At 32.8% G+C, this 27973-nt stretch overlaps 2 protein-coding genes across 22 annotated transcripts in view; one reads left to right on the top strand and one right to left on the bottom strand.

The window, feature by feature from the left end:
- Positions 1-13577, bottom strand: part of LOC125658259 (cilia- and flagella-associated protein 46-like) — a 67214-nt gene extending 53637 nt beyond the window's left edge. For 14 of the 20 annotated variants that reach the window (XM_056149205.1, XM_056149191.1, XM_056149199.1 and 11 more), the window contains exons 1-15: positions 13414-13577; positions 13144-13277; positions 11959-12090; positions 11689-11753; positions 11332-11496; positions 10986-11109; positions 10678-10772; positions 9871-10053; positions 8338-8391; positions 7318-7398; positions 6674-6697; positions 6067-6166; positions 4107-4205; positions 2920-3110; positions 2431-2527 (exon numbers count right to left, since the gene is read on the bottom strand). In XM_056149205.1, the coding sequence (XP_056005180.1) occupies positions 2431-2527; positions 2920-3110; positions 4107-4205; positions 6067-6166; positions 6674-6697; positions 7318-7398; positions 8338-8391; positions 9871-10053; positions 10678-10772; positions 10986-11109; positions 11332-11496; positions 11689-11753; positions 11959-12090; positions 13144-13277; positions 13414-13462 (1593 nt within the window). In that variant the 5' untranslated portion in view covers positions 13463-13577. Of the gene's footprint in view, positions 1-2430; positions 2528-2919; positions 3111-4106; positions 4206-6066; positions 6167-6673; positions 6698-7317; positions 7399-8337; positions 8392-9678; positions 9700-9870; positions 10054-10677; positions 10773-10985; positions 11110-11331; positions 11497-11688; positions 11754-11958; positions 12091-13143; positions 13278-13413 lie in introns of all 20 variants that reach the window. The other 6 variants (XM_056149204.1, XM_056149209.1, XM_056149197.1 and 3 more) reach the window with 5 other exon arrangements.
- Positions 13578-13770: 193 nt separating this feature from the next.
- LOC125657520 (PACRG-like protein) lies at positions 13771-27937 on the top strand. 2 transcript variants are annotated; one of them, XM_048888127.2, is made up of 7 exons: positions 13771-14039; positions 15733-15800; positions 17055-17145; positions 18363-18497; positions 19646-19753; positions 20717-20797; positions 27267-27937. In XM_048888127.2, the coding sequence occupies exons 1-7, from the start codon at positions 13881-13883 to the stop codon at positions 27321-27323; spliced, it is 699 nt and encodes a 232-aa protein (XP_048744084.1). In that variant the 5' UTR covers positions 13771-13880; the 3' UTR covers positions 27324-27937. The 2 variants fall into 2 exon arrangements, with proteins under 2 accessions (XP_048744084.1, XP_056005165.1); XM_056149190.1 differs by lacking the exon at positions 27267-27937 and adding an exon at positions 22580-22620 and having other exon boundaries at positions 13784-14039.
- The last annotated feature ends 36 nt before the right edge of the window (positions 27938-27973 follow it).

The raw sequence follows: 27973 nt of genomic DNA, 5'->3' as shown, positions 1-27973 counted from the left end.
GATTTTACAGTTACGTTGGGATGTAATTTTTGTGAATTGTGGAGATTTTACAGTTTCCTTGGGATGTAATTTTTGTGGATTGTGAAGATTTTACAGTTTCATTGGGATGTAATTTTTGTGGATTGTGGAGATTTTACAGTTTCGTTGGGATGTAATTTTCGTGGATTGTGGAGATTTTACAGTTACATTGGGATGTAATTTTCGTGAATTGTGGAGATTTTACAGTTTCGTTGAGATGTAATATTCGTGGATTGTGGAGATTTTACAGTTTCGTTGGGATGTAATTTTCGTGAATTGTGGAGATTTTACAGTTTCGTTGAGATGTAATTTTCGTGAATTGTGGAGATTTTACAGTTTCGTTGAGATGTAATATTTGTGGATTGTGGAGATTTTACAGTTTCGTTGGGATGTAATTTTCGTGGATTGTGGAGATTTTACAGTTTCGTTGGGATGTAATTTTCGTGGATTGTGAAGATTTTACAGTTTCGTTGGGGTGTAATTTTCGTGGATTGTGGAGATTTTACAGTTTCGTTGATATGTAATATTTGTGGATTGTGGAGATTTTACAGTTTCGTTGGGATGTAATTTTCGTGGATTGTGGAGATTTTACAGTTTCGTTGGGATGTAATTTTCGTGGATTGTGGAGATTTTACAGTTTCGTTCGGATGTAATTTTCATGGATTGTGGAGATTTTACAGTTTCATTGGGATGTAATTTTTGTGGATTGTGAAGATTTTACAGTTTAATTGAGATGTAATTTTTGTGGATTGTGGAGATTTTACAGTTTTGTTGGGATGTAATTTTCGTGGATTGTGGAGATTTTACAGTTACGTTGGGATGTAATTTTTGTGGATTGTGAAGATTTTACAGTTTCATTGGGATGTAATTTTTGTGGATTGTGGAGATTTTACAGTTTCGTTGGGATGTAATTTTCGTGGATTGTGGAGATTTTACAGTTTCGTTGAGATGTAATATTTGTGGATTGTGGAGATTTTACAGTTTCTCTGGGATGTAATTTTCGTGGATTGTGGAGATTTTACAGTTTCATTGGGATGTAATTTTCGTGGATTGTGGAGATTTTACAGTTTCATTGGGGTGTAATTTTTGTGGATTGTGGAGATTTTACAGTTTCGTTGGGGTGTAATTTTTGTGAATTGTGGAGATTTTACAGTTTCGTTGAGATGTAATATTTGTGGATTGTGGAGATTTTACAGTTTCGTTGGGATGTAATTTTCGTGGATTGTGAAGATTTTACAGTTTCGTTGGGATGTAATTTTCGTGGATTGTGAAGATTTTACAGTTTCGTTGGGGTGTAATTTTCGTGGATTGTGGAGATTTTACAGTTTCGTTGGGATGTAATTTTCGTGGATTGTGGAGATTTTACAGTTTCATTGGGATGTAATTTTCGTGGATTGTGGAGATTTTACAGTTTCATTGGGATGTAATTTTTGTGGATTGTGGAGATTTTACAGTTTCCTTGGGATGTAATTTTTGTGGATTGTGGAGATTTTAGTTTCGTTGGGATGTAATTTTCGTGGATTGTGGAGATTTTACAGTTACGTTGGGATGTAATTTTCGTGAATTGTGGAGATTTTACAGTTTCGTTGGGATGTAATTTTCGTGGATTGTGGAGATTTTACAGTTACGTTGGGATGTAATTTTTGTGGATTGTGAAGATTTTACAGTTTCATTGGGATGTAATTTTTGTGGATTGTGGAGATTTTACAGTTTCGTTGGGATGTAATTTTCGTGGATTGTGGAGATTTTACAGTTACGTTGGGATATAATTTTCGTGAATTGTGGAGATTTTACAGTTTCGTTGGGATGTAATTTTCGTGGATTGTGGAGATTTTACAGTTTCGTTGGGATGTAATTTTTGTGGATTGTGAAGATTTTACAGTTTCGTTGGGGTGTAATTTTCGTGAATTGTGGAGATTTTACAGTTTCGTTGAGATGTAATATTTGTGGATTGTGGAGATTTTACAGTTTCGTTGGGATGTAATTTTCGTGGATTGTGGAGATTTTACAGTTACATTGGGATGTAATTTTCATGAATTGTGGAGATTTTACAGTTTCGTTGGGATGTAATTTTTGTGGATTGTGAAGATTTTACAGTTTCGTTGGGGTGTAATTTTCGTGGATTGTGGAGATTTTACAGTTTCGTTGGGATGTAATTTTCGTGGATTGTGGAGATTTTACAGTTTCGTTGGGATGTAATTTTCGTGGATTGTGGAGATTTTACAGTTTCGTTGGGATGTAATTTCGTGGATCTGGTTTCTGTACATTGAAACATCATATGAATTGTGTATTTTCTTGCGGTTGAAAATTCATGGGATAGGGGTCTACAAAATCCAAGAAAATTGAGCCCCCATGAAATCTAATGATCCACAGTACTACAAACTGAGTGATATATGAAGCCCTACTGCTTACCTTTTTGAGGTGCTCCATGGCGACTTGGATTTGCTCCTGGTCCTCCTCACACTTAGAGAGTTCTGTGTGCACCTGGCACCTCAAACTTATCAACAAACTGAAAGTAGGAAAGTCAGACTGATCATCTAAAGTAGTCTTCACATGGGCACAAAGTTTAACCGATTTGTCTGAACATAGGGACATCAAATGACTGTCATTTCATCGCATTTTCTTTGCAAGTTTTATTGATATTTGGGTTGTGAAGAAATAGCAGAATATGTTAAACAACAATAGGAGATCGCTAATAAATTGTGGTAACTTGTAAAACACATTTCAAGAAAAGTTTTTAAAATTCATTAATCAAATACACAAGTCATATTTTTCAAAGGGGAAATAAATTCATATATAATTATTTAGAACAACCCATCTCCAATCTCTCCCCCCCCCCCATCCCAGATCTACCTTTATATGTCCAATCTTCCAACCCCCCCCACCTTATTCCAGACCTACCTTTGTATGTCCTCCAGGGCCTCGGCCAGCAGAGTGAGAGGTTTCCTGGCGTGTTTGCGGAGGTTTGGTTGTAGCAGAGGGAGGATGAGGTTCCACTGAGTCACACAGCCCGCCTGTATCACGTTAGGATCTCCCTGTCGAATCGCATTCATAATAGTCTCCTCACACCGCTTTATGGCCTGAATTCTCAACTACAAACACAGGTGTCAACATACCTTATATTTCTCAATGACATGACAATCAAATTTGTGGAAAACTTAAAACCATCAGTGGCATGAAAATAGACATATTCCATTATTTTTACAAATGCAGTATATATACAAGTATGTGCATGCACATTTTTCATTGCATTCAATCATATACAACAAATTTCCACTATGTACCATGTATTTCAATGACTTCTACTTAGCATTTGTCGTGTGTACTGGTATAATTGATTGAATATTGTTTAACGTCCCTCTCAAGAATATTTCACTCATATGGAGACTGCCGGTGAAGGGCTGCAAAATTATGACCTATGCTTGGCGCTTACGGCCTTTGAGCAGGGAGGGATCTTTATCATGCCACACCTGTTGTGACACGGGACCTCGATTTTTGCGGTCTCATCCGAAGGACCGCCCCATTTAGTCGCCTTCTACGATAAGCAAGGAGTACTGAGGACCTATTCTAACCTGAATCACCACGGGTCTGTACTAGTATAGGCATATGCACTAATTATACTATGATAAGAGATAAGATAAGTTTATTCCAATTTTGGGCCCAAAGGGCATAACAGCAAGACAACTTATAAAGAAGGAAATTTCAAAAAAAAAGTTTACAACATCAACTACAGATTACATGAACTGCAAACTACATGTGGATGTAGCATGTGGGGGAAACGTATTTGTACTTACAAATACAAATGTTTTGTCAGTAATAGACAAACATATGTTGCTGATAAAATACTGACCTCTCACTTGACATAAATACCTATATATTACAAAATATATATAGAAGGCATAAATGTGTAGGTTGTTTATATTGGGGAAAGAGAGAGAGATGAAAATATCATAAACTTTGAAAATTTTCTTTTTGTCAATTATACAGATACTCCTATGATACAAAAAAACATACACATTTATACCTTAAATACAAACTCTTTTTAAATGTTACCTTAAGATAGAAATGAAAACAAAAAATTAACCTACATCTACAACTGATTTATTGAAGGTCTCCTGTTTGTCTCCCAGACTTCTGACCATCAGTTCACACTGCAGAAACTCCAGCTCCAGGTAGAAACTGGGGTCCTACAAAACAGAAATAGCAAACCCAGGCTATATACTTATTCTAATTAAAGAGACTGGGGTCCTACAAAACACAAATAGCAAACCCAGGCTAAATAATTATTCTAATTAAAGAGACTGGGGTCCTACAAAACACAAATAGCAAACCCAGGCTACATACTTATTCTAATTAAAAAGACTGGGGTCCTACAAAAAACAAATAGTTAATTAAAGAAATTGGGATCCTACAAAAAACAAATAGCAAACCCAGGCTAAATAATTATTCTAAATAAAGAGACTGCATATAATTAATTTCACGTGAAAGGAAACGCGAGTCAAAATTTCTACAAATTCCATGGTTGTTGCAAGGAAAAGCTATCACTTGGATGGGGGGGGGGGTCTGTCTGAATATTTACAAGACATTGTCTTGTGTTCATTTGTTACAAACTAACCTACCTAAATTAACAAATGATTCTGGTTAACTAGATGAATGTGTAAAAACATGCAATATTTACCAATGAACTACAAATTCTATTTCATTATATTAAATTTATCTACAGCTACATAATTGCATTCAATATGTATACTGTACATGATAATTTGTGCTTCTCTGTGAAATTATGACTTGTAAATTAAAAAACTAAAGTGACTCGGCATTGAAACATTTTAACTTATTTCTTCCATGCATTAAATCACTGAAGATGTTTAACACGTTATATATTTTATCATTGAGCAATTAAACACCTGAAACCCACTGTCTGAATATTTGTAAGACATTGTCATGCTACACTGTTGCAATATTCAATCTGAATTAAATTTCACAGGATGATGGATACATTAACAGAAAATGTCTGTAATGTAGTAAACCCATGTCTGATATGTCATTCATAAAGAAACTATACAACCAAATTAAAATAGGGTATCAGTGCTTAAGAACATATATGACGTTTCTGATATTTTCTCTAAAATCATTTTTTCAGCTTCTCAATATGAAGAGTTATTGTGCAATTTCCAAAATAGGTTTTAAATTTCATATGATAGTAATATTACAAAACCTTGTATTGGATAGCTCAGTGGTTAGATTACCTAACTAAATTCTCAATATAAACCTTTAAAAGGGAGAAAGTTTCCAATGGGAATCAAACATTACACACACACACTGCAGTGTCATCAGATGACACTCATAGCCCTCATCCATTTAAAGCGTACATCTATTAAATGGGCAATGAATAAATAAATTCATAATAAGTAAAACTTAATTCTGGAATTAAGGGTAGATCTGTATCAGGCCTCATTAGACGGAGAATACAGTGAAATTAAAAAGTACTGTGATGTTTTCCAAATTGTCACAATGCAGAGGAACTCAAACAGAGCCATACTTTATGATGTATGAATCAGGAATACCAAACATTATAAGAGAAATCTACTCAATTTCATTTTTAAAAATACTTAATGATGTATGTACTGGGAATAGAAAGGGCATTATAAGAAAGATGGACCAGGGTTTTATCCACCATTTATATGTTACTACCCATTTTATATTTAAGGGGAATACAGGCATGAGTTTCATGGGGATGGGGGACATCCATTGAATATAATATCCACAGATTATTACAGCCATATAAATTGATTGATTACTCATTTTATCTATACTGTAAGTCTGACAATAGAAAATGACTTACAATACATAAAATGATTTTTGTTGAAAATTCTCATTCAATTTTGTGAAGTTTCTACAAATGAAGGGAATTTTTTTATCTGTGCAAGGGGAAATATCCATTTGTTGCCAAACGGGAAAGGTGCCTTTTACCGGTAGTAAAAACAACCTAGATAAATCCCTGTGGACTCAATTTCAATATTAAATGATTCCCAGAGCTATACTAACCTTAACCACGCAGGTTTTCATGTGATCTACGCAATCCTGTGCCAGATCCGAAAACTCCAGTTCTACGCAGAACCTGGCCAACTCCAGAAGGAGGTATGGTCTGTAATAAAGATTGTATCAGTTATATACGAAGACCTCATTTTCATTCTCAGAATAGAGTACCTCAGATACCACATAACCCAATGTTAAACCAGCTCATTTAATGTTCTGTTTAAAATTGGAGAAATTTAATGTTCTGTTTAAAATTGGAGAAAACACAACATATACAAAGATTCTGAAACAAATTTGTGCAAATCTAATTTTATTTTGGATCTATCATAAAAAGCAGTGATAAATGATAAAATTCTATACTACTTTACATGCACTGAGTAACAGATCTTCAATCCTGCAAAACCTTCATAAACTTGTGTAACATTTCAAAGGAATTTAAAAAAAAAATCAAAGAAAAACAAAAATACTTTCAAATCAGTCATCCCACACATTTTGTCATCATACTTAATGTATTACAGTATTTCAATTCACAATTTGATTAAGAGCATGCACAGAGCACAGGCATAAAAAAACAAAAAACATTCAATTCAACTCAAAAATGAAAACTTCTTCCAACCTTTCTTCATCTGGCAAAACAAGTCTGAAATTATTTGGGGTATGAAACTAATTAACCAATTAATTAATTAAATGCTGGAATCAGTCATGGCACGTCATCAAATCTATGATTTCGATATCAAATGTTCACACCCAGGGATTTATTCATTGCTCTGTCCATGTATTAGGTTTTCGTAAAAAGCAATGTCAATATGATTGTATTGAATACATCACCACTTTAATAAGTGAAATCATTTTTTGTGAAATATTAAAAACATAGATATTATATTGTATCCCATTTAAAACGTAAAACTTCTCTGGATAACTCTTAGAAATGATATTAAATTTCAAATGTTGATTGTATTTATATTTCTGTCGTGACATATCTTAATTATTATCATTGATAATAATTAATTATCATTGATGGTATCTATACCCCCCCCCCCCCCCCCCCCCCTAATATTGTCCTTTATTGCTTCTATATTTCGATCTACTATCATTTATCAATTATTATCAATACTTTGGAACCACAAACATTTCTGCTTTCTAAATAGATATAGAATCAGGCCTATAATTCATTTAACAAAGATGAAAATAAGAATTTTTGAGATAAAACGCTTCTTTCACCAATGTATTACTAAGATTTGTTGGAGTGCAATAACTCACTTATCTGCACTGTCAGTGGCCAGTCTTTTTGTAGTTGTGGGGGTGGGGGTTCTTCGTCCAGTTCCTTTGGTGGGGCTTTTCCTGGGGGGGAAAAGGTTTTCATAAGAAAACTGTTAGTAAACAAAGCCAAGTGAAACTATAAGACTGATTTCTACTAGTGTGTCATTATTTAATAAATAATTATAATTTCCTCAAACAAAAATAAAGTTTATGATTATTTGTTCTCACAACATGCTTTAATGAATTAAAAAAAAAAGAAGAAGAAAAAAGCAGCTGGAATTAACAAAATACTCTCATCTGATATATACATGTGCTCTAAGTTCATTAACAAAACTGATAATCAGAAGTATGTGTTCATTTGTTACAAACTAACCTACCTAAATTAACAAATGATTCTGGCTAACTAGATGAATGTGTAAAAGCATGCAATATTTACCAACGAACTATAAATTCTATTTCATTATATTAAATTTATCTACACTACATAATTACATTCTATATGTATACTGTACATGATAATTTGTGCTTCTCTGTGAAATTATGACTTGTAAATTAAAGTGACTCAGCATTAAAACATTTTAACTTATTTCTTCCATGCATTAAATCACTGAAGATGTTTAACACGTTATATATTTTATCATTGAGCAATTAAACACCTGAAACCCACATCAGAAGCAAAAGCTTTGGAAGGGATAAAAACCATTTTCAAAAAGTATAAATTCATCTAGTGCTTACTCAATTGATGATCACCACTCTTTACTGTCAATACATGTGCATTGCACCTAAATAGACATTATCTTACACAATGTTACCAATCCATGTATTTCATCATGTTTATTTCCACATTCAAACCATGCATGTAAATTCTCAGTAACAATTACCCATCATGCATTTTGGGGGTGAAATTCTACAGCCCTAGTGTCCCAATTGGATAACAGCATTCACCCTGTTCACACTGAGAACACAGGATTTGAACACATCACATGCTAGCTAATGGTTCATCTATACTCTTGAACTTACAGATCTTCTTCTGAATTTTCTCTGTCACTCAAAGTTTGTTGACTTAATTCTGAACTGTTGAATGCAAGGTGATTTGTTAATGTGAATCGTTATGAAACACATGATACACCTGAGACAGGAATCTGCATTCATTTTGTATCATAGAGGCAATGGATAGATGCTATTAATCAATAAAAAATTTAGAGGAAATAAGTTCATTATTTGACAAAACAAAGGTTTTTGATCCACTAATTAAGCTTCACACTAAAAACCCTTGACTTGGAAAGGTAAATAGTCCCAATTGTTGGTTTGGTGTGAAGAAATGATTTCAATTTTAACAAAGATAGATCAATTATTTAGAGGATTTTTAATTAACATTAAATCTGAGAATCTTCACAATAATTAAATTGGAGGGATGTGCAGATTAATGAGAGAAGACAATTAATAGAAATTGTATCAAAGAATGAGACCAGTGAGAACAATGGACAATCCAGTAATATGCAGAATTATATACCAATTAACAATTTACTTTCACAAAAGAAAACTGTGTGTGTTTTAAATATTTCGTTGAGTGTAAAGTATTCTTTGCATTTGAAGTTGATACCCACAAAAGGCAGTGTAAAACACTGTAAAGGGAGGTAAGTCTGGTGGCAATACTCACTGAGATGACCGGGCCCCTAGGTCTCTGTCAACACTTGACAAGACCGATCCAGCGGAGCTAGAAGCCCTTTTGAGGTAAAACAGTTTTTTGAAAAATTATGGGACGCAGTTATTTGTTAATGTACACATAACATGTACAAATATCTTGGGAGTGCAGTCTCATGAGGAATTTACTTATGTGACACAAAAAGGTTTTACATTACAAATGTACATGTGCAGTAAATTACATAACAGTGCAGAATATAGTCACTGTTGCAACAGACATAACCCAGATACACTAAATATAGTATGAGTGACCACCCTGTGGAAAATGGCTATCAAACTGAACTCTTACTGTTCCAAAGAAATATCAGTGACAGAAAGGTCCCTACAATTCAAATGTTACTGTGACTTGTTGGTTAATTTTATCGCAAATGTTTTGAATAAGAAGTCAATCATTGGTATACAATTTTAATCTTATTTATTAACCACTGATTTAATGGGTTTTTTTTTTTTAAATCTTTGAATTAAAAAAATTGCACATCTAAATTAAATAAAATATTTAGTACTACATGCATAGTGCGCAACTGATACAAATTTTAAGTGCACGGAACAAAGAAATAAAAACCAAACTTAAATGTGGTTATAAAACCAAGCTGAAATCTGATCAATTGAACATTCTAACATTTGAATGAATGGGATATCTATAGCAACAAAACTCACATATTTCCCCAATGAAAAGATCTTCATGAATATATTCAAATTCAGTAATTAATAACAAAATGAAAAAAAATATTTCTAGTGGTTGTACTAGAATGAATGAAAGTTGTCAGATACTACATAATTATAATAATGTGAAAGGCCTTAAAAATTTCCCTGGGAATTTTGATTCAAATTCTGACCATGATGTCATACCTGTCTTTCTCTAATTCCTCCATTTTAGCAGGTCCTGGAGAGTGAGTACGGATAGATTTGGACTTTGAACCTTTGCCAGTGGGCGTTTCCACCTGAACTGTGCTGGTATGGGCTACTCCCATCTGATTCAAAATGGACTGAATCTCACTGTAGAACTCACGAGGTTCATTCAGGTCACTAGAACTACATGTTTACAAAAATATGTTAAATTTTTAATACTGGTTAATAAAACTACACAAAAAAAGGTGAGAGTTTGAATACAGGTCAATAAGACTACACAGAGAAAAGTGAAAGTTTGAATACAGGTCAACAAAACTACACAGAGAAAAGTGAAAGTTTGAATATAGCTCAATAAAACTACACAGAGGAAAGTGAAAGTTTGAATACAGGTCAATAAAACTACACAGAGGAAAGTGAAAGTTTGAATACAGGTCAACAAAACTACACAGAAAAAATGAAAGTTTGAATACAAGTTAATAAAACTACACAGAGAAAAATGAAAGCTTTAATACAGGTCAATAAAACTACACAGAGAAAAATGAAAGCTTTAATACAGGTCAATAAAACTACACAGAGAAAAATGAAAGTTTTAATCAACACTTTATGATAAAGGAAGAGGAATGTTGCCCCAAATGAAAGCATCATACATTCCTAAATTTATGTATAAATTCATAATAAAAATCAATCTCTAACAACAGAAATTATCCATATCGATAAATTACATTTGATACACATTGTAAATATTCTAATTAATTTTATATGAGAATCACTAAAATCCAACACGCACTTATAAATTTGTATACATACACTTTCAGTTTTAAAATTTTGTAAAAAACAGACAATTCTGGAGAATTTTTGACGTCTTTATGGAGTTTTGATGAGTCCAGCAGTTGATTTCTCACCTGCAATAAAAAAGATCATAACAAATGAAAATTGAATATACAACAGAGATTAGGCAACCAGATGCTTATTGTTATACATATATTGTACTATATTTCTAAACAACTTTTATGACCCAGTAACTTGTCTGATATTTATTAAACATACAAACTGAACATAAATGTAAGTTTATCAATTAAAAGGTAAATATTAGGACTGAGTATAATTGGACTTACAATGAGACCGAACACCTGTTTGTACAGGTGTGGTACGTTCTGTTTGATAAATGTAGCAGCAGCCCCAGCCACACTAGAGGCATCCGTTTTTCTTCCTGCATCCAAGTGGCACTCCATTAGGGCTCTAAAAATTGGTAAATAATTTCTTGATATTTTTGATGCCATTTTTCAAAATTTATACAGCAAGCAAAACTCTATAGAAGGTAAATGTATATCTATAGAAATTTTTACAAATTGAATTCACAAAACTTAACTATACATGCATAAGCATAAAATCTTGAAAATAGATAATTTTTTTCAAATAGATATATCGTTTTCTGTCTTTAAGTTATTAAAAAAATCATACATCATCAACTGAGCCCTCCATTCAAAATCTTTGTCATCAATATCATCTAGTGCCTTGACAACTTGGTGCAGACTACGTGCTAAATACTGACGATAGTTATGTTTCAGGAAGGGGCGACAAAACTGCCAATATATCACCGAGGCATTGTACACCAAAAAATGATATCTAAATAAAAAAGAATACACATACATGTTGAAATACAATGCAAAATCAATTCTTGTCATAATCACACTAATTTTACATAACTTTTTATGTAAACTTACATCACAAATTCATTGTACACAGTACCGTTGGAAATGATATATATAATATATATATACACTTTTATAAACTTAATACACTTTGTTACTTCTTCACCTTGGGTTCTTCTTGGCAAATGATATTGCTTTTACAAGGTACACTACTGCTTTTTCAAGTTGTTCCTGTAGAAAATAGTAGCTTGGTATTCAGAACACATTTTAGAGTCAACAGAGGATAAAATCACATGAGACAATACTTATGAATAATGATCTTATTAATATGAAATTTCTTGAATTTTGAAAATTTATGATATATAGTAATGTTTATAGGACAAACACAATGACAATGGTGTTATAGGTGACACATGTATAAGTATCTAAGTCTCACAGGATAGTTGGCTTCTTTTGGAGCCAGGAGCTGAGCCTGGCATAAATATGCTCTGCATAAAAACTGGTTGGCTGGTGGGGGTTTCATGAAGTACATTTTAAGGCATTCTCTGGCCATATCAGGCATTCCATTCTGAAACAATATGACTTTCATCTTCAGTATTTAAAATTTTTTTTTTCGATCCTAAAAAGAAATAATACTAAATGAGATTCAATCAAAAAAAAAATATAGTCAAATTAACAGCATCTTTGCCAACCAAGGTTTATTTGACACACTTGATCTGCTCTCCATAAATAGAAGGTGCATGGAGTAAAATAAAAACCCTTGGCTAGGCCTACCGACTATGATTTACAATAAATTCAAATTAGAGTTTGATATATAAAAACTTAAATGTCTGTTGTAATAGAAGAAACACTTTCAACAAATCTTGAGTCTTTAATGCAAGACTAAATAAACCTTATTATCATTTTCATGTTAGAAGCAAATAAAGTTCTGTTTTTTCAGTTATTCATCTAATATATATGAAACAGCATGCAGTTAATATTAGAGATCTAGTTATAACACCTCTGTTAGGAAAGAAAGTTCATCAACACAGTCTATTCTTTACTTTTAAAATTAAATTTCATGACTGAACCTTGCTGATCAAAAGATGGACAAAATAAATCATTGTACATTTGAATAAATATGTTAAACTTCATAAATATACTGTTGTGAATCATTATAAAGAAATGCTATTTTGCCTAAATATAATGATATTTCATATAAAGATTTTCTAATCTAAAATTAAACCATATAATCCTAAGCACTATGCAGTGAATACCTAAGGATGAACCTTAAAAGTTTCTAATAGGGTCCTTTTACTAACACTTTTATATTAATATATGTATAAAAAAAAATACTAACAACAAAATACACTTCAGTACAGTGCAGTCACAGGTGTTTATGGATCTAAATTATTCTGATTTAAAGAAATCTAGAAGGTGGACTATAACAATAACAACAAGTCGGTAAATTAAATCTAAAGAGACTTTAATACAACATGGAAACCAACTGTTGTGCTTCAACTGCTTGCCCAAGTATACGCCTACATATTTTAAACAGAAATGGCAAGATATTCTTACTGAAACAATGAAGAGAAATTTAAATACCCAACAAATGAATTTTAATTTAATGACAATAATATACCTGAAAAGCAGTTTCTGCGCAGATGACATATAAATCTGAGCCAAAAGACTCGGGAGTATCCACTGCTGGTTTGCTTTCGGCAACATTTCTAAGTAACTGATAAGCTTGGTGTAAATGTTGATTGTTTTCATGACCTGTAAATAAAACATTTTGTTGTAAAAATTACACCTTTCATTCGAATTAGAAATGCAATTGACATTGCTAACATATTAGAGGAAATTCGAACTCTTCATTTTATGCGCGTAATAAGATTAGTCAGATGATAAATACCTATGAAAGCCTGTGCTTTGGTAAGCAAAGTTCTGATACTTGTATCCATTTCTTATGAACAAAATTTCTTCAATTCTGCAATGGTAAACAAACTTCTCGTCTTCTGTTACATTTTAAATTTCGTCGAGCACCGACTCGCCGCCATGTTGTTTATTACACTATTCACCTCATTACGCGCAAAATAGTGCATTTTAATCGAACGCTCAGGCTTAACATTTTCACTAAATCAACGGATTATATCTTTTTGAATATAAAAAAATAGTAAATTTTATGATTTGGGTAAAGACTTATGGTCAAATGTTATATATATGAAATATATTTTTGCAAAAGCGCATTAATTTAAGTTGTCGTAGAAACATCTTTCTACTTCCGATCCATATGTTTCCGGTGTAAACATTCGAGTGTGGCTAAAACGAGACCGGAGAAGTTAACGAAATGTGATGTTTTGAGGATTCTCTCAAATTAAGATGGCTTTTTCAAGATCAGCCATGACGGGGTCTGGTAGTGCAGGAAGAAGGATTGGTCAGAATAAATCAGGAAAAGCTTCAACAGAAAGTTTAATGGGAACAAAACCACAGAAACTCTCTCGTCCCTCTGATAAGCTGAATCCCAAAACAGTGGATCCAGTCAGTATTCATAACACCAGAGTTCATCTCACCACTTTTGATTACTGTACACACTCAGCTTGCCTTACTGATAGTATTGTTCATAAATGTTAATGCTTTCCAGAACTTTAATTTGTATAATTCACACATCAAACCCCAGGAGCAGACTGTCAACCTATGCTTATTTTCTTTCACTATCCTCTTAAGTTTCATAAATATAGATTCTTTGTCTTGCAGTGCATCTTACCTAGAATACTTATTGAGGGTAGAGTAGTATTGATAGGTTGGGCGGTCAAAACCGCCCCCGGTTTTAACCAGTGGTTTTAACCGTCCCAGTCAATACTCCCCAAGTGGTTAATATTGGTCAGTTGTGATTTAAACTGTCCATTTTCCTATTTTTGTACATTTCTTGCAAAGATGAAGATAAATTAAGTCTTTTTCATTATATGGATCAATTGTTGATTAATATTTTTCATTAGATAATCAAATGTAATTTCATTAGTTTAATATATTTGGTTTGCTGAAACTGACCGAAATATCTTCAGTACCTACCAGAGGGTTACAGTTCTATAGCATAGCTTGACAATTGGTAACAGACCTCTTGTACCTGGACAGATTAAGAATAAAGGGTAGCTGGACATTACCTGAGCACAGGAAGCAGAGTTGACAGGTGTTAATAAGCATAGGCTGGGACCAGAGATGACCAGTGTGCCTGTTATTGTTATGAAAACATCACCAACACACACCCTCAAATGTTTATTCAACAGTTAAAATGAAGATTGATGAAACAATACTTATATAGGTAGTTCTCTTGTTAAACTAAGGAATTTGAACAGAAACTTTTACATCTTCCCCTTTTCAACAGAGTCATTTGTACATTATTTATTTAATATTATGACTTATAAGTACATTATAAACTGATAGTGCATGTTATGAATTACAGTATTTACCATAATGGTCACTTAAACATTTAAATTAAATAATACAGACTATAATGACCAAATAATCTTCAATCAACCAGTATTGACCACCAGCCCGGTCAATACTCATATTGACCACTTTTTTGCCAACCCTGAAATTCACATGACTGCATGCAATGATTTTGATGCAAAGTGCTATGAATCTACGCAATTTTTCGGTGGTTAAAACTTTCTAAATGGATTTAATACTTTGCATTGTGATATGTTGTTGCAGTTACATGTTTGCTTCCTGATGACCAGACAGATTGATTGGTAATAAATTTAAGGGGATAAGGTCCTGTATTAAAGAACTTAGTCCTGTGTATTGCATTTTCTCTTTTCCTATTGCATTTGATGCTGTGGTCTGTCCCTGGAACTGACAGGTGAAAATGCAAGCCTATTTGTTTGTGAAGGCAAAGATATTTAAAGGGAGGAATGTTGTATTCAAACAGGTTCAGCCTATGGTGATTAAGTACACAAATCTCAGATGATAGATGCCCATGACTTGAGGTTCAGGGGTTCTGGTGTCCCTAAAATGAGATCTAGCCTAGGGGTCCTAGTTTTTAATTTCTGTATGGTCCTATCATGTCCCAATTATAGCTTTGCTGATATTTTAAAGTGTATGAGAACATTTTAAGATTGGTAACATAAAATGTTGAGACATTTCTACCAATTTGAAATTTATCACAATCATAGCAGAAAATAGTGAAATATTCAATGTATAATCATACATGTACTGTCTTTTTTAAAAAAAGTTTTCAGCCACCTCCAAAAGTCAGTCTGCCTTTGCCTCAGTTTATGCAACCGGGGGTATTCCATGCAGGTAAATGCAATTTCAACTAAACTTATCTGGAAATGAGTACATCAAATGTATATCATGCTTTAATTTTGGTGCAATTTCATATTCACTGCTTTCGTGGTGGGACAAGACCATGATATCAATACTGAAATAAACCTTGTAACTTTAACTGTGTCCAGTGACACATTCCCCGATCGAAACAATGCAAAAAGGGGTGGGTGGAGGGTGTCTATAGAAGGTGTAAAAATAACTATGAGTAAAAACAATGATTATACAGATTTTATTCCAATACCCATCTTCTGTATCAGTATGCAAGTGTTATATTTTTGTGTTGCCTGCAAAAGTACAGAAACACTTAGAGATCACTTTGTCCATTGTTTGTCACAACATAGAACTATGTATACTAATTGTAAGAGGTAAAACTTTGATTCTTAGCATATGTGTTTCATACCGATTGTTAGGCCATTTTGGCACACTGATTTTGACTATGTATAACTCTGTTTACCTAAAAAAGATATAGGGCTCGCAGCGGGTTTGACCGGTCAACGGGGATGCTTACTCCTCCTAGACACCTATTAACTTAAGATAGCCCATAGGCTGTCATGGAGTTACGATGACTTTTTTAACATAACTTAAGTTATGAAGTTTGATAAAACGGATTTTTATCGTAAGTTAAGGTTACGATGAAATCTTGGAACTTACGAAGTTTAGTAAAACTCAGCCCTGATCCCACCTCTGGTGTGTCCAGCAGTCCGTGTTTGCCCAACTCTCTTTACTACTTTTGTAGTGCATATAGGAGTTATGAGATTGATCACTGTTCATTATCTTCACCTTTCATAGGTGTTCCTTGTGCAAAGGTTGTGTGATATAGAGAGGCTCACTGATGCTGTAGCAGGTGGCATGTTCATTTGAATATTCTATTGTAACTTAGGTTGACCTTATTGTAACATGTCTTTCATATATATTTCAGTAATAAAACAATGACTGTTTCCTAGTATATATTTCACTGATAAAACAATGACCTTTCCTAGTATATTTTTCACTAATAAAATAATGACTATTTCCTAGTATACATTTCACTGATAAAACAATGACCTTTCCTAGTATATTTTTCCCTAATAAAACAATGTTTCCTAGTGTATATTTCCCTAATAAAACAATGACTATTTCGTAGTATAACATATTTCACTAATAAAACAATGATTGGTATTCCTGATTAGTGAACAAAATAGATACAAAGGTGACCTTTCTAAATGATATTTGGTTTTTATTTTTCAGACTTGTCCATGGATCTGTGAAACACAAATTGCAGTGGTCCACTCCACCTGACCAGCTTCCATTTGATCCAGTTCTAGTCACACTTGCAGATGTATGTGTGAATCATTATATATCAGGATATTTACCTAATATGATCATCTTCTAAAAAGCTTAATAAACCATTATTGTTTTTGTGTAAAAAATAGATTGCATTTTTACTACAAGTCTGTCCATTTTCACAATTATGACACAAACATACATGTAACACATTTTTTGTAGTTCAGGACATATAGGATCTCCTATGGTTTGTGGTTTGATAGATTTATATTCATTGAGTTGTGTGTTTTCTATCCCCGAGTCTTGGCGAGGGGATAGAAAACACACAAGTTGAATATAAATGAAATAAAACCACAAACAATAGCAATCTAATTAAAATTAGATCTTCCATCCTCTCCCCAGTTTTCGATACGCCACGCGATATATCGAAAACTGGGGAGCAGATGGAAGATCTAAGTTTAATTACTAGATTGAAACAATGGGAGATTCTTTTTATCAAATGTTACCCCCTACCCACAATTATTCAGTTATGTTACTGTACTGTTGATAATTTTGCTTCCGAGACATTTTGTAAACAAACTATGTAAAATTGATGTTTGTTTGTGACGTCATAAAAGGTGCAGGAAAACATGGTCTAATAATTAGAATTTATGTAATGGGTGATATCCACTGGATAAAGAAGTAAACATGTGATAAAAAAGTTATGATTTGTTGGACGTTTATGGGTTTGAAAGAAACTTTTTCTGTTCACATGTGTCTCATTGTTTACAGGGCTTAAGAGAGACTGTACATCTTTACACCTTTATGTCTCATTGTTTACAGGGCTTAAGAGAAACTTTACATCCTTACACCTTTATGTCTCATTGTTTACAGGGCTTAAGAGAAACTTTACATCCTTACACCTTTATGTCTCATTGTTTACAGGGCTTGAAAGAAACTGTACATCCTTACACCTTTATGTCTCATTGTTTACAGGGCTTAAGAGAAACTGTACATCCTTACACCTTTATGTCTCATTGTTTACAGGGCTTAAGAGAAACTTTACATCCTTACACTTTATGTCTCATTGTTTACAGGGCTTAAGAGAAACTTTACATCCTTACACTTTTATGTCTCATTGTTTACAGGGCTTAAGAGAAACTGTACATCCTTACACCTTTATGTCTCATTGTTTACAGGGCTTAAGAGAAACTTTACATCTTTACACCTTTATGTCTCATTGTTTACAGGGCTTAAGAGAAACTTTACACCTTTATGTCTCATTGTTTACAGGGCTTGAAAGAAACTGTACATCCTTACACTTTTGTGTCTCGAGTTGGGTTTCAAGAGATGTTGGAAGTGGATGGAGCCCAGCAGAAAGTCTTGCCTGTCATGCCAAAAATTACATTCTCCATAAGAGCAGCATTGGTAATGAATACTGAAAATTTACATTTCCAATGATTTTGTCATCGATATCTTTACCAATTGTAATGACAACCATTTTCTTATGAATGTGAACAATGTGCTTATGAATCTTGTTAGATATAGTACAACTATTTTAATGGCATAGAATTCTGACAGAAATGAAAGTAAAATGTAAATATCAAAAATAGATTTCATTTGTGAAAGTACATGAGGGTATGAAAAGCAATGCATCATACCAGCATATTTTTCAAGAAGCGCCAACTTGCTTCATGGAGTATGCTGGCATAAAGTATGATAGCAGTTCATGAACTCATGGATTTTCAAATCTTAAATATATCTTCGCAATGTGGCATACATATTATATATGCTTGAGTGAGACCTTCTGGTAAATTGTGAATGTTCCTATGAGCTCACAATTAAGTTTTATTTTTCAATATAAAACAAATTGTTTTGTATAATAATTTTATTCAGGGAAGAAGGATTGTGTGGTACTTAATTGATTTGAGTGGTTATATCTAAGATTCAGAGGTTCTTTAACATAACATGATCAGTTGCATTATGGTTCTATCTGTTTAGTACAACTGCCATGTATGACATGTTATACATGTAAATCATTAATTGCAGTCCATCAAAGAATCATGTAATATTGAAATTAAGTGAATTTTAATCCTTAGAGAGTCTACTAATAATTATTGTTAGTATTTCAGAGTACACTACTACAGGTGTACATCAATATTAAAAATCGTAATGTTAAAATATAGAATCATGTAATATTGAAATTAAGTGAATTCTAATCCTGAAAAGGCTTACTACTAATCAATATTAGTATTTTAGAGTATTACAGGTGTATATCATTAAAATCATAATGTTTAATTACGTACCATCTGTATATAGAAGATCTGATGATTGAATGTTAATGTAATTGTTTTTTAATATACAGAGTTATCTACCCTTTAAAAACTGAAGTTTTGTGAAATGTCATTTCACATGAGCAAGGGCCATGCCACATTGTACAAACCAGTCAAATTTATGATACTTGAACATTCTGGAACAAAACATCAAACTTTTTTTATTTTTAGCCTGTTCAAAAATGAATTGCCCTCTGCATGATGCTTTCATGGAATATTTTACTTCCGATTTTGCTGTTGTAGAGCCACAAAGATAACTCTGTATTTGAAGGGGGCCTGGATGCATTGATGCAGCTAAGTGATGTTGTTGGACCAGAGCTGAACCAACACCTGAAGACGATATTAGTGCCGGTATGTTTATTTAATTCACTATTAAACAAACATCTGAAGACAATATTATTAGTGCTAGTATGCTTAATTCACTAAACCAACATCTGAAGACAATATTATTAGTGATAATATGCTTAATTCACTAAACCAACATCTGATGACAATATTAGTGCCAGTATGCTTATTTTATTCACCAAAAGAAGAAGGTATGGTTTTGGCCAAAATCTGCCCTGTCAAGAAAATACACCATAATACTAAATATGGTATTTGAGAATGTGCATGCAATTTTAAAAGATGGCAATTATTATTTTTTCCTCTCAATAGAAACTGTATTATATTCAACGGAAAACCCTGTATGAAATTGACCGGGACGAAATTTGCAGAATATATTTATTTAGATACAAAAAATATCCTGTGAAAATTTAACCGCGGTCAACGGCTGGGGAGCCATTAAATTTCTCTTGTGTTTTGTGATTAATAGACGTAAAAATAGCATTTTTGGGATTCCCTGTGATGGTTTTAAACACTACATATCACGCACATGTGCACTGAATATCTCACATGTTTTGGTCTTTAGGTGTGATATAATAATAATTAATACAAATGAAATCCTTCGACCTGCACGTTTAAGTTTTCAGAAATAACGGCTTATTTATGTCCAAACCGTACCTTGTTCTTTATACTTGATTTAATGTATTAAAACAAATAATTTTCTTTCAATCAAAACCTAATATGAATTTAAAGAATAACTGTATTATACTATAGTCTAGTTGAAATGTCATTCATCTTTTTTTTTAATGAAGCATGTACATATTTATATAACGATAAGTAAGATATGACACTGTTTGATTGTACTAGTGTCATTTCTATAGCTTCTCTCATGGTTTAAGAAATTAAAACACTAGATGCATTTTTGCGCAACTTACATGTACATGTACACATACATCAAAGTCCTGGTGACGTTACTTGTATTTCTGGCTTCAGGTATCTAAGAGAATGATGGATAAAAAATACAAGGATCGTATCACTGAAGCAGTGCAGCGTTTGGAACAAAATGGTGGGAAGGTTAGTAGGCAAAATATTCATAGAAAAGGAGTATTCATAGCAGGGAAGTGAAAGAGCTTACTGATTTTCCAGTTGTGTTAGAAATGTTGAATATGATAAGTACAGGGATGTTTTTATTAGCTCATCTGAGCTGAAGGTTCAAGTGAACTTTTCTGATCAAAATTTGTCCATTGGCGCCGGTGTCTTTGGCTCAGGTGAGCTTTTTAGCTGGGTGGGTGGGGGGGAGGGGGGCACAATAGGGGTCAAAGTTTTACATGCGAATATTTAGGGAAAATCTTTAAATATGGGCCAAGGTGACTCAGGTGAACGATATGGCCCATGGGCCCCTTGTCTGATCAAAATTTGTCATCGGCATAAACTTTTCACATTCTCATCTTCTTCTCCAGAACTACAGGATCATTTTCAACCAAACTTGGCACAAAGCATTCTTGGGTGAAGGGGATACAAGTTTGTTCAAATGAAAGGCCATGCCCCCTTCAAAGGGGAGATAATCACAAAAATGCTAAAATATGGTGGGGTCATTTAAAAATCTTCTTCTCATGAACCCCTGGCCCTAAAAGCTGAAATTTACATGAATGGAGATTCAAGTTTGTTAAAATCATGACCCCTGGGGGGGGATGTTGGGGCCACAATAGGGAATCAAAGTTATGCGTGTGGATTTATAAAGAAAATCTTTAAAAATCTTCTTCTCAAATACCACTAGGCCAGAACAGTGGAGATTTACCTGAAAGCTTCCTGATATAGAGTAGATTCAAATATGTTCAGATCATGGCCCCCTGGGGTAGGTTGGGGCCACAATAGGGAATGAAAGTTTTACATGCAGATACATAGGAATATCTTCTTCTCTAGAACTATTGGGCCAATTTCAATCAAATTTGGAACAAATCATCCTTTGGTAAAGGAAATTGAAGTGTGTTGAAATGAAGGGCCATGCTTCCTTCAAAAGGGAGATCATAAAAAAAAAATGCAAAAATATGGTGGGGTCATTTAAATATTCTCTTCTCAATAACAGCTGGGCCAGAACAGCTAAAATTTAGAAATTTACATGAAAGCTTCATGTCATAGTGGATATTCAATTTTATTCAAATCATGACCCCTGGGCATAGGGTGGGGCCACAATAGGGGATCAAAGTTTTACATGCAAATATATAGGGAAAATGTTTATAAATCTTCTTCTCAAGAACCACCCAGCCTTAAGATTGGAGATATAACTGAAAGCTTCCTGATATAGAGTAGATTCAAATTTGTTCATATCATGACCGCTGAGATTAGGGTGAGGCCACATTAGGGTATCGAAGGTTTACATGTTGATATATAGGAAATCTTCTCCAGAACCACTAAACCAATTTCAATCAAACTTTATACCAATCATCCTTAGGTGAAGAGGATTCAAGTTTATTGAAATGAAGGGCCATGTTCCCTTCAAAGGGAGGTAATTTTAAAAAAATGCAATAATAGGATGGGGTTATTTAAAAATCTTCTCAAGAGCCACAGGGCCAGAAAAGCTTAAATTTACATGAAAGTTTCCTGGCAAAGTGAAGATTCAAGTTTGTAAAAAATTAGGACCCCTGGGGTGATGATGGGGCTACAGTAAGGTATCAAAGTTTTATATGCAAATGTATATGGAACCAAACTTGGCACAAAGCATCTTTAGATGAAATTTGTTTATATGAAAGTGCATATGATAATTATTAAGTTTGTCTAGTTGTTATCTTTGAAAAGTTTTTTCTGAACAAAGCTACTTGAATAATGATAGTTTTGCTCAAGCTTGTTTATTGCTAGGAACTGCTGCTCAGGTGAGCGAAGTGGCCCACGGGACTCTTGTTTTGGTATACTTTCTGATTTTCTTAATGTCTTTGAATACGGTATGCACGTTGGATTCAAATTTTAGTGGCTTTGGCAGTTAAGCAAGAGCTTGAATTTATGGATTCTCTAAAATATGAAAATTACCATTTACAGATAGCTATTACAAAAAAATCTTTTATTCTTGGTTTTATTGAAAATGATAGTCTGATACAAAACACTATTGTCTTATGGCTTAAATACTATGTGTACACAGCAAGATGCACTGAGAAGTCCTCGAGTGTGCGTACTGCAATTTCACAAATGAATTTTTTTTATGAAACTCAAAAATTTATTTCGTATAAAAATGGTAAAAAGGAAATGTTTGATGCCCAATGGAATCGATGGAACCTTCTGTTTTCTTAACTTCTCTTCTTCTTCTTCTTCTTTCTCTCTCAAATCCCACATACCTTCAGCTCATATGCTTTGTTTCTTTTTTTTTTCTCTTCTTCTCTGGATATAATATTATTGTATATCTGATATACCGGTATGTGCACAAAAATAAAAAATTATATAAAAAAAAATAAAAATTACCATTCATAATCAAACAAAGAACAAGTGCTAAATCATGATTACTCCAATAATGGATCGGATCTGTTTGGGTCAGATTTGAGATACACTGAAAATAGAACACATGCTGTACCTCATGCTCTGCTACACTGTGTATAAAATGAGATTCCTATTCTTAAGTATAAGGTGAAGTTGGAAACTCAACAAATAACCCCCCCCCCCCCCCCCCCCCATTTTTTAAAATAAGTCATCACTAACATTTAATTGTGGTTTATTGAACAAATTTGTGTTCATCAGTGGTGACGTTACTGAAGAGAAGATCGACTGTTTGCCCAGGCATTGGGTCTGCACCTCGGGGGAGTGGGGCAGGGTGGGTGGGGGGTCATTCCAAGATTGAAATTTTGAGGTATTTTAGAAAAGGTTTGGAAACTTAAGAATTGACATAAAATTATATTCTAGTATCAATTTCATTCAAACAAAGAACAATATACAAAGATAAAAAAAATTAATTATTTTACTTTTAGTAATGCAACCATTCAAAACACAAAGTTAAACCAATTTGAACTAGATTTTCTCTTGTTTCTTTCAAATAAATCTTTAAAAATTATTTCATAAAAGTCAATCATTTTGGATTTGAAATCCATTAAATGTTTTATGGATTTCATGAATATGGAAATCCAAAATGCCATACTGAAATTGATACTTAGTGAAATCATTGTATAGCCCTCTCCATAAGCCTGGGGTATCTTCAAATGATTTAAGATGTGCAACTTCAGTTGAATTAAGTTTATCTTCAGTTCTAGATTGAGAGCCCTGTAATATGCAAGTTCCGAGTTACCCAAAAGTTATTTCCCTTTGTCGAATTCTTTCGCATTTTATGACGTATGGTGGGTACACAATGTATACATTATATCGTAGACTGACATTGTACATAACGATTACGTACGATTAATGTAATAAAAGCGTAACTTTTGTTTATATGAATCACTGGTATGCATATTCTGGCCATATCAAGCATAATTTGTTTGAATAAGATCATCAAATTGGCTATTGAATCATTATTCGTTTCCTCTTCTACATGAGTGACGCTTTTATCAAAGAACGATGGCAATTAACAATATTTGTTTGAGCCATTTTGTTATCCAATACTCATAAACTCACTAAAGTTGCCTTTTCCCTGAGATAGGATAGTCTCAGAAACTCTGGATATCATCTTTTAAGAAATAATACAACGATAGTAATTAGCAAATGTACCCACTGTCATCATATTTTACGTCATAATTTACGGAAGAGTTCGACAAAGGGAAATAACTCTTGGTGAACTCGGAACTTCCGTATTCATTTGTATACATCTCTAATTCATACACTAAATCAATTATCTCTAATTCACCAAGTTGTGCTCTAATTCTTTTGGTTACAACAGTTTAATTAAAGAGAGTGTCAATTCAATTCATAGAGAGGTTATTGAATTGCCTGATGAATTAAAGATATCTCCAAATGAATTCAAGAAAGCTTTGATAAATTATGGATTAGCTCTCTTTAATTTAATTGAAAATATCTTTGATTCATCATCATTATCCATTTTGATTATCCACTGAGGCCAAATTAATCCTTTTGCAAGGGTGAGGCCTGGCTGTGCTGTCGAGGTCGAAGTTTGTTTTTCCATACTTGGTGATCCAGTGGATTTATCCTATCCAATCCTGTAGACTTGTTATTTTAAAATATCTCAAAAAAAATTAAATTTCAGTTTTAACATGCAATTTTCTTGGTTTGAATGACTTTAAGAACATTCTTTATATCGTATAAACTGAGTTGCCATTAAGTTGCACAATATGACATCCTTATAGGAATGACATAACTATATATTTTCACTTTTCTATTTCCATTTTGTAAATGACAATATTACTCTTTGACATATAAAATTCATATTTTCTTTGTAATTATTTATCACATTACATGAAATGCATTATACTAAATTAAATCATTAGGAATGACAGCTACTCATTTAAAATAAAGTGAGGCTGCTTACTCTCTTTTGGACTGCTTAAAATATTGTATAAAATGAGTAGACATTGCTTTCGTTCCTGCAATATTGAAATTAATTAAAGAGAGCTACAATTTTATCGAGCATAAATGCATTTTGAGTTTGGTGTTCTCTTCAACTGAATTAAGGCGTATTTTAATTGTATTAACTAAAGCACTCTAATTCAGTTCCAGATATCTTGATTGGAGATTTCTGCAATTGAATTAGACTGTAAATCAGTTACAAATACTTTATATGGAATTAATTAAACTTCTTTACAAATGAATTGTTGAATTTTATAATTGAATTTTTTTTACACACAAAAATTAATTTTTAGATAGCAATAATTCGGTTTTAGATATCCTTCAAAAATTAAAAAGATCTACATTTTTTTTAGTGAGATAGAGAAGAGAGAGAATATATTAGAATCTGCAGCATTATTGACCAATGTTAAAGTCACAAAATTTTGCTTACACATTATCATGCCAACTCTCGGATACTAGGGAATCAGAGCGATAAATTATCTGATATTTCACAACTTTGATCAGAGGTATCATGAGCAAAACAATGATGATAATTATAATAGGATTTTGATTAATAGTACACTCAAAAAGTCATGCTTCAATGTATGTACACATGCATTATAAATCTTTTGTGGGTTTTGTAATTTATTATCACGAATGTGGCACGAAGTAATGGATAAAAACATGTGTATGTCAGTCAATAAATAAGCATGTGTATGTCGGTCAATAAATAAATATGTGTATGTCAGTCAATAAATAAATATGTGTATGTCAGTCAATAAATAAACATCTGTATGTTAGTCAATAAATAAACATCTGTATGTCAGTCAATAAATGTGTATGTCAGTCAATAAATAAACATCTGTATGTCAGTCAATAAATAAACATCTGTATGTCAGTCAATAAACATGTGTTTGTCAGTCAATAAATAAACATGTGTATGTCAGTCAATAAATAAATGTGTATGTCAGTAAATAAATTGTTTATGTCAGTCAATAAATAAACATGTGTATGTCAGTCAATAAACATGTGTATGTCAGTCAATGAATAAACATGTGTATGTCAGTCAATAAACATGTGTATGTCAGTCAATAAACATTGCATGTCAGTCAATAAATAAACATGTGTATGTCAGTCAATAAATAAACATCTGTATGTCAGTCAATAAATAAACATGAGTATGGCAGTCTATAAACATGTGTATGTCAGTCAATAAATGTGTATGTCAGTCAATAAATAAACATGTGTATGTCAGTAAATAAACATGTGTATATCAGTCAATAAACATTGCATGTCAGTCAATAAATAAACATATGTATGTCAGTCAATAAATAAACATTGTATGTCAGTCAATAAATAAACATATGTATGTCAGTCAATAAATAAACATGTGTATGTCGGTCAATAATTAAATATGTGTATGTCAGTCAATAAGCATGTGTATGCCGGTCAATAAATAAACATGTGGTAGTCAATAAATAAACATGTGTATGTCAGTCAATAAACATGTGTATGCCGATCAATAAATAGATATGTGTATGTCAGTCAATAAATAAACATGCATTACGGTCAATAAATGAACATGTGTATGCCTTCATATTTTGGCGTAAAATTATTACAACATTTTTGTACTTTGACTAGGAAGTACCAAGTACGACCCCAGGAATCTATAGCTGGCTGGGGCACTCACATAATCTGACCTAGTCAGACCCCTTAACACAGCATACAGGCCATTTTTTAAAGTACTGTAAAAGTGGTTCTTTACGCTGGGGGTGATGTACACGTTTTTCCATGTCCAGCATAACACATGAGGAATAAATATGCAGTAAATTATGGTATATCAAATATTTTTAACTATACGCATGGGGGAAATGCATGCACTTATTACGTGACCACGCAATTAATGTAAATTTCTCTTGCGCGTAAATAACCACTTTGACAGTATTTGTAGATTTAGTAAAATCACTTCATCCTCCCTGTGAAGTGTTCAATTATGTTCACTCTCATACAACTGTTGTCACATGTCTTTGGAAATAGTATATCTAGTAATTGAGTTTTCTTTTTACCATAGGACTCGCTTGTGATCTTGAAGTCTAAAATTCCAACGTACTCCTCTATATTTTGCTGATCTGTTCATTTTGTGTTGAGGGAAGATATCTCCGTCCTAGGAAATGCCTCGTTTAAGTCCAGAAGTGTTTTAATTCATTTGGTGCTACTAATTGATAGAATAGATAGAAAAAAACTGTAATTTACATTTCTAAATCTTCCGTATAATGTACATACACAATGATTATATTGAATAATGTTATCTGATGAAATTTATAGGACCTCAAGTTCTTCCATATTTGCGTGTCATATTCATAATCTAGAATAGCCATATTTTTGCTGGTTTTCAGTTTAAAATATGCTTTTATCAACTTGTTCATTTTCAATGTTCGTTGTTTCAGATAGGTTGAATGTTGGATATTTTTATATCTATATTGTATGTGTACCAATACATGTATATAAAAAAAATATTGCTGTCAATGATTATTCATTATTATTACACTTCATGAGATTGTTTTACCTGCACAGATTTTTCCAGGTTGAATTGTTTTGTATTGTGTGAAAATATACAGTTGAACCTACAGTTATATTAAAATTTGCATAGAATTTTAAATCATGAAATTGTGTTGAACATTGCACACTTGTACAATTCATGATTTTAATCAAAATCACCAAATAAAATTATGTTACACATTATGAAAGCTTTGTATTTGAAACAGATGCTTGGATTGA

The sequence above is a fragment of the Ostrea edulis genome, chromosome 9 (assembly GCF_947568905.1).
Source record: "Ostrea edulis chromosome 9, xbOstEdul1.1, whole genome shotgun sequence".
Taxonomy (NCBI): Eukaryota; Metazoa; Mollusca; class Bivalvia; order Ostreida; family Ostreidae; genus Ostrea; species Ostrea edulis.
This window is presented reverse-complemented; position numbering and strand designations above follow the sequence as displayed.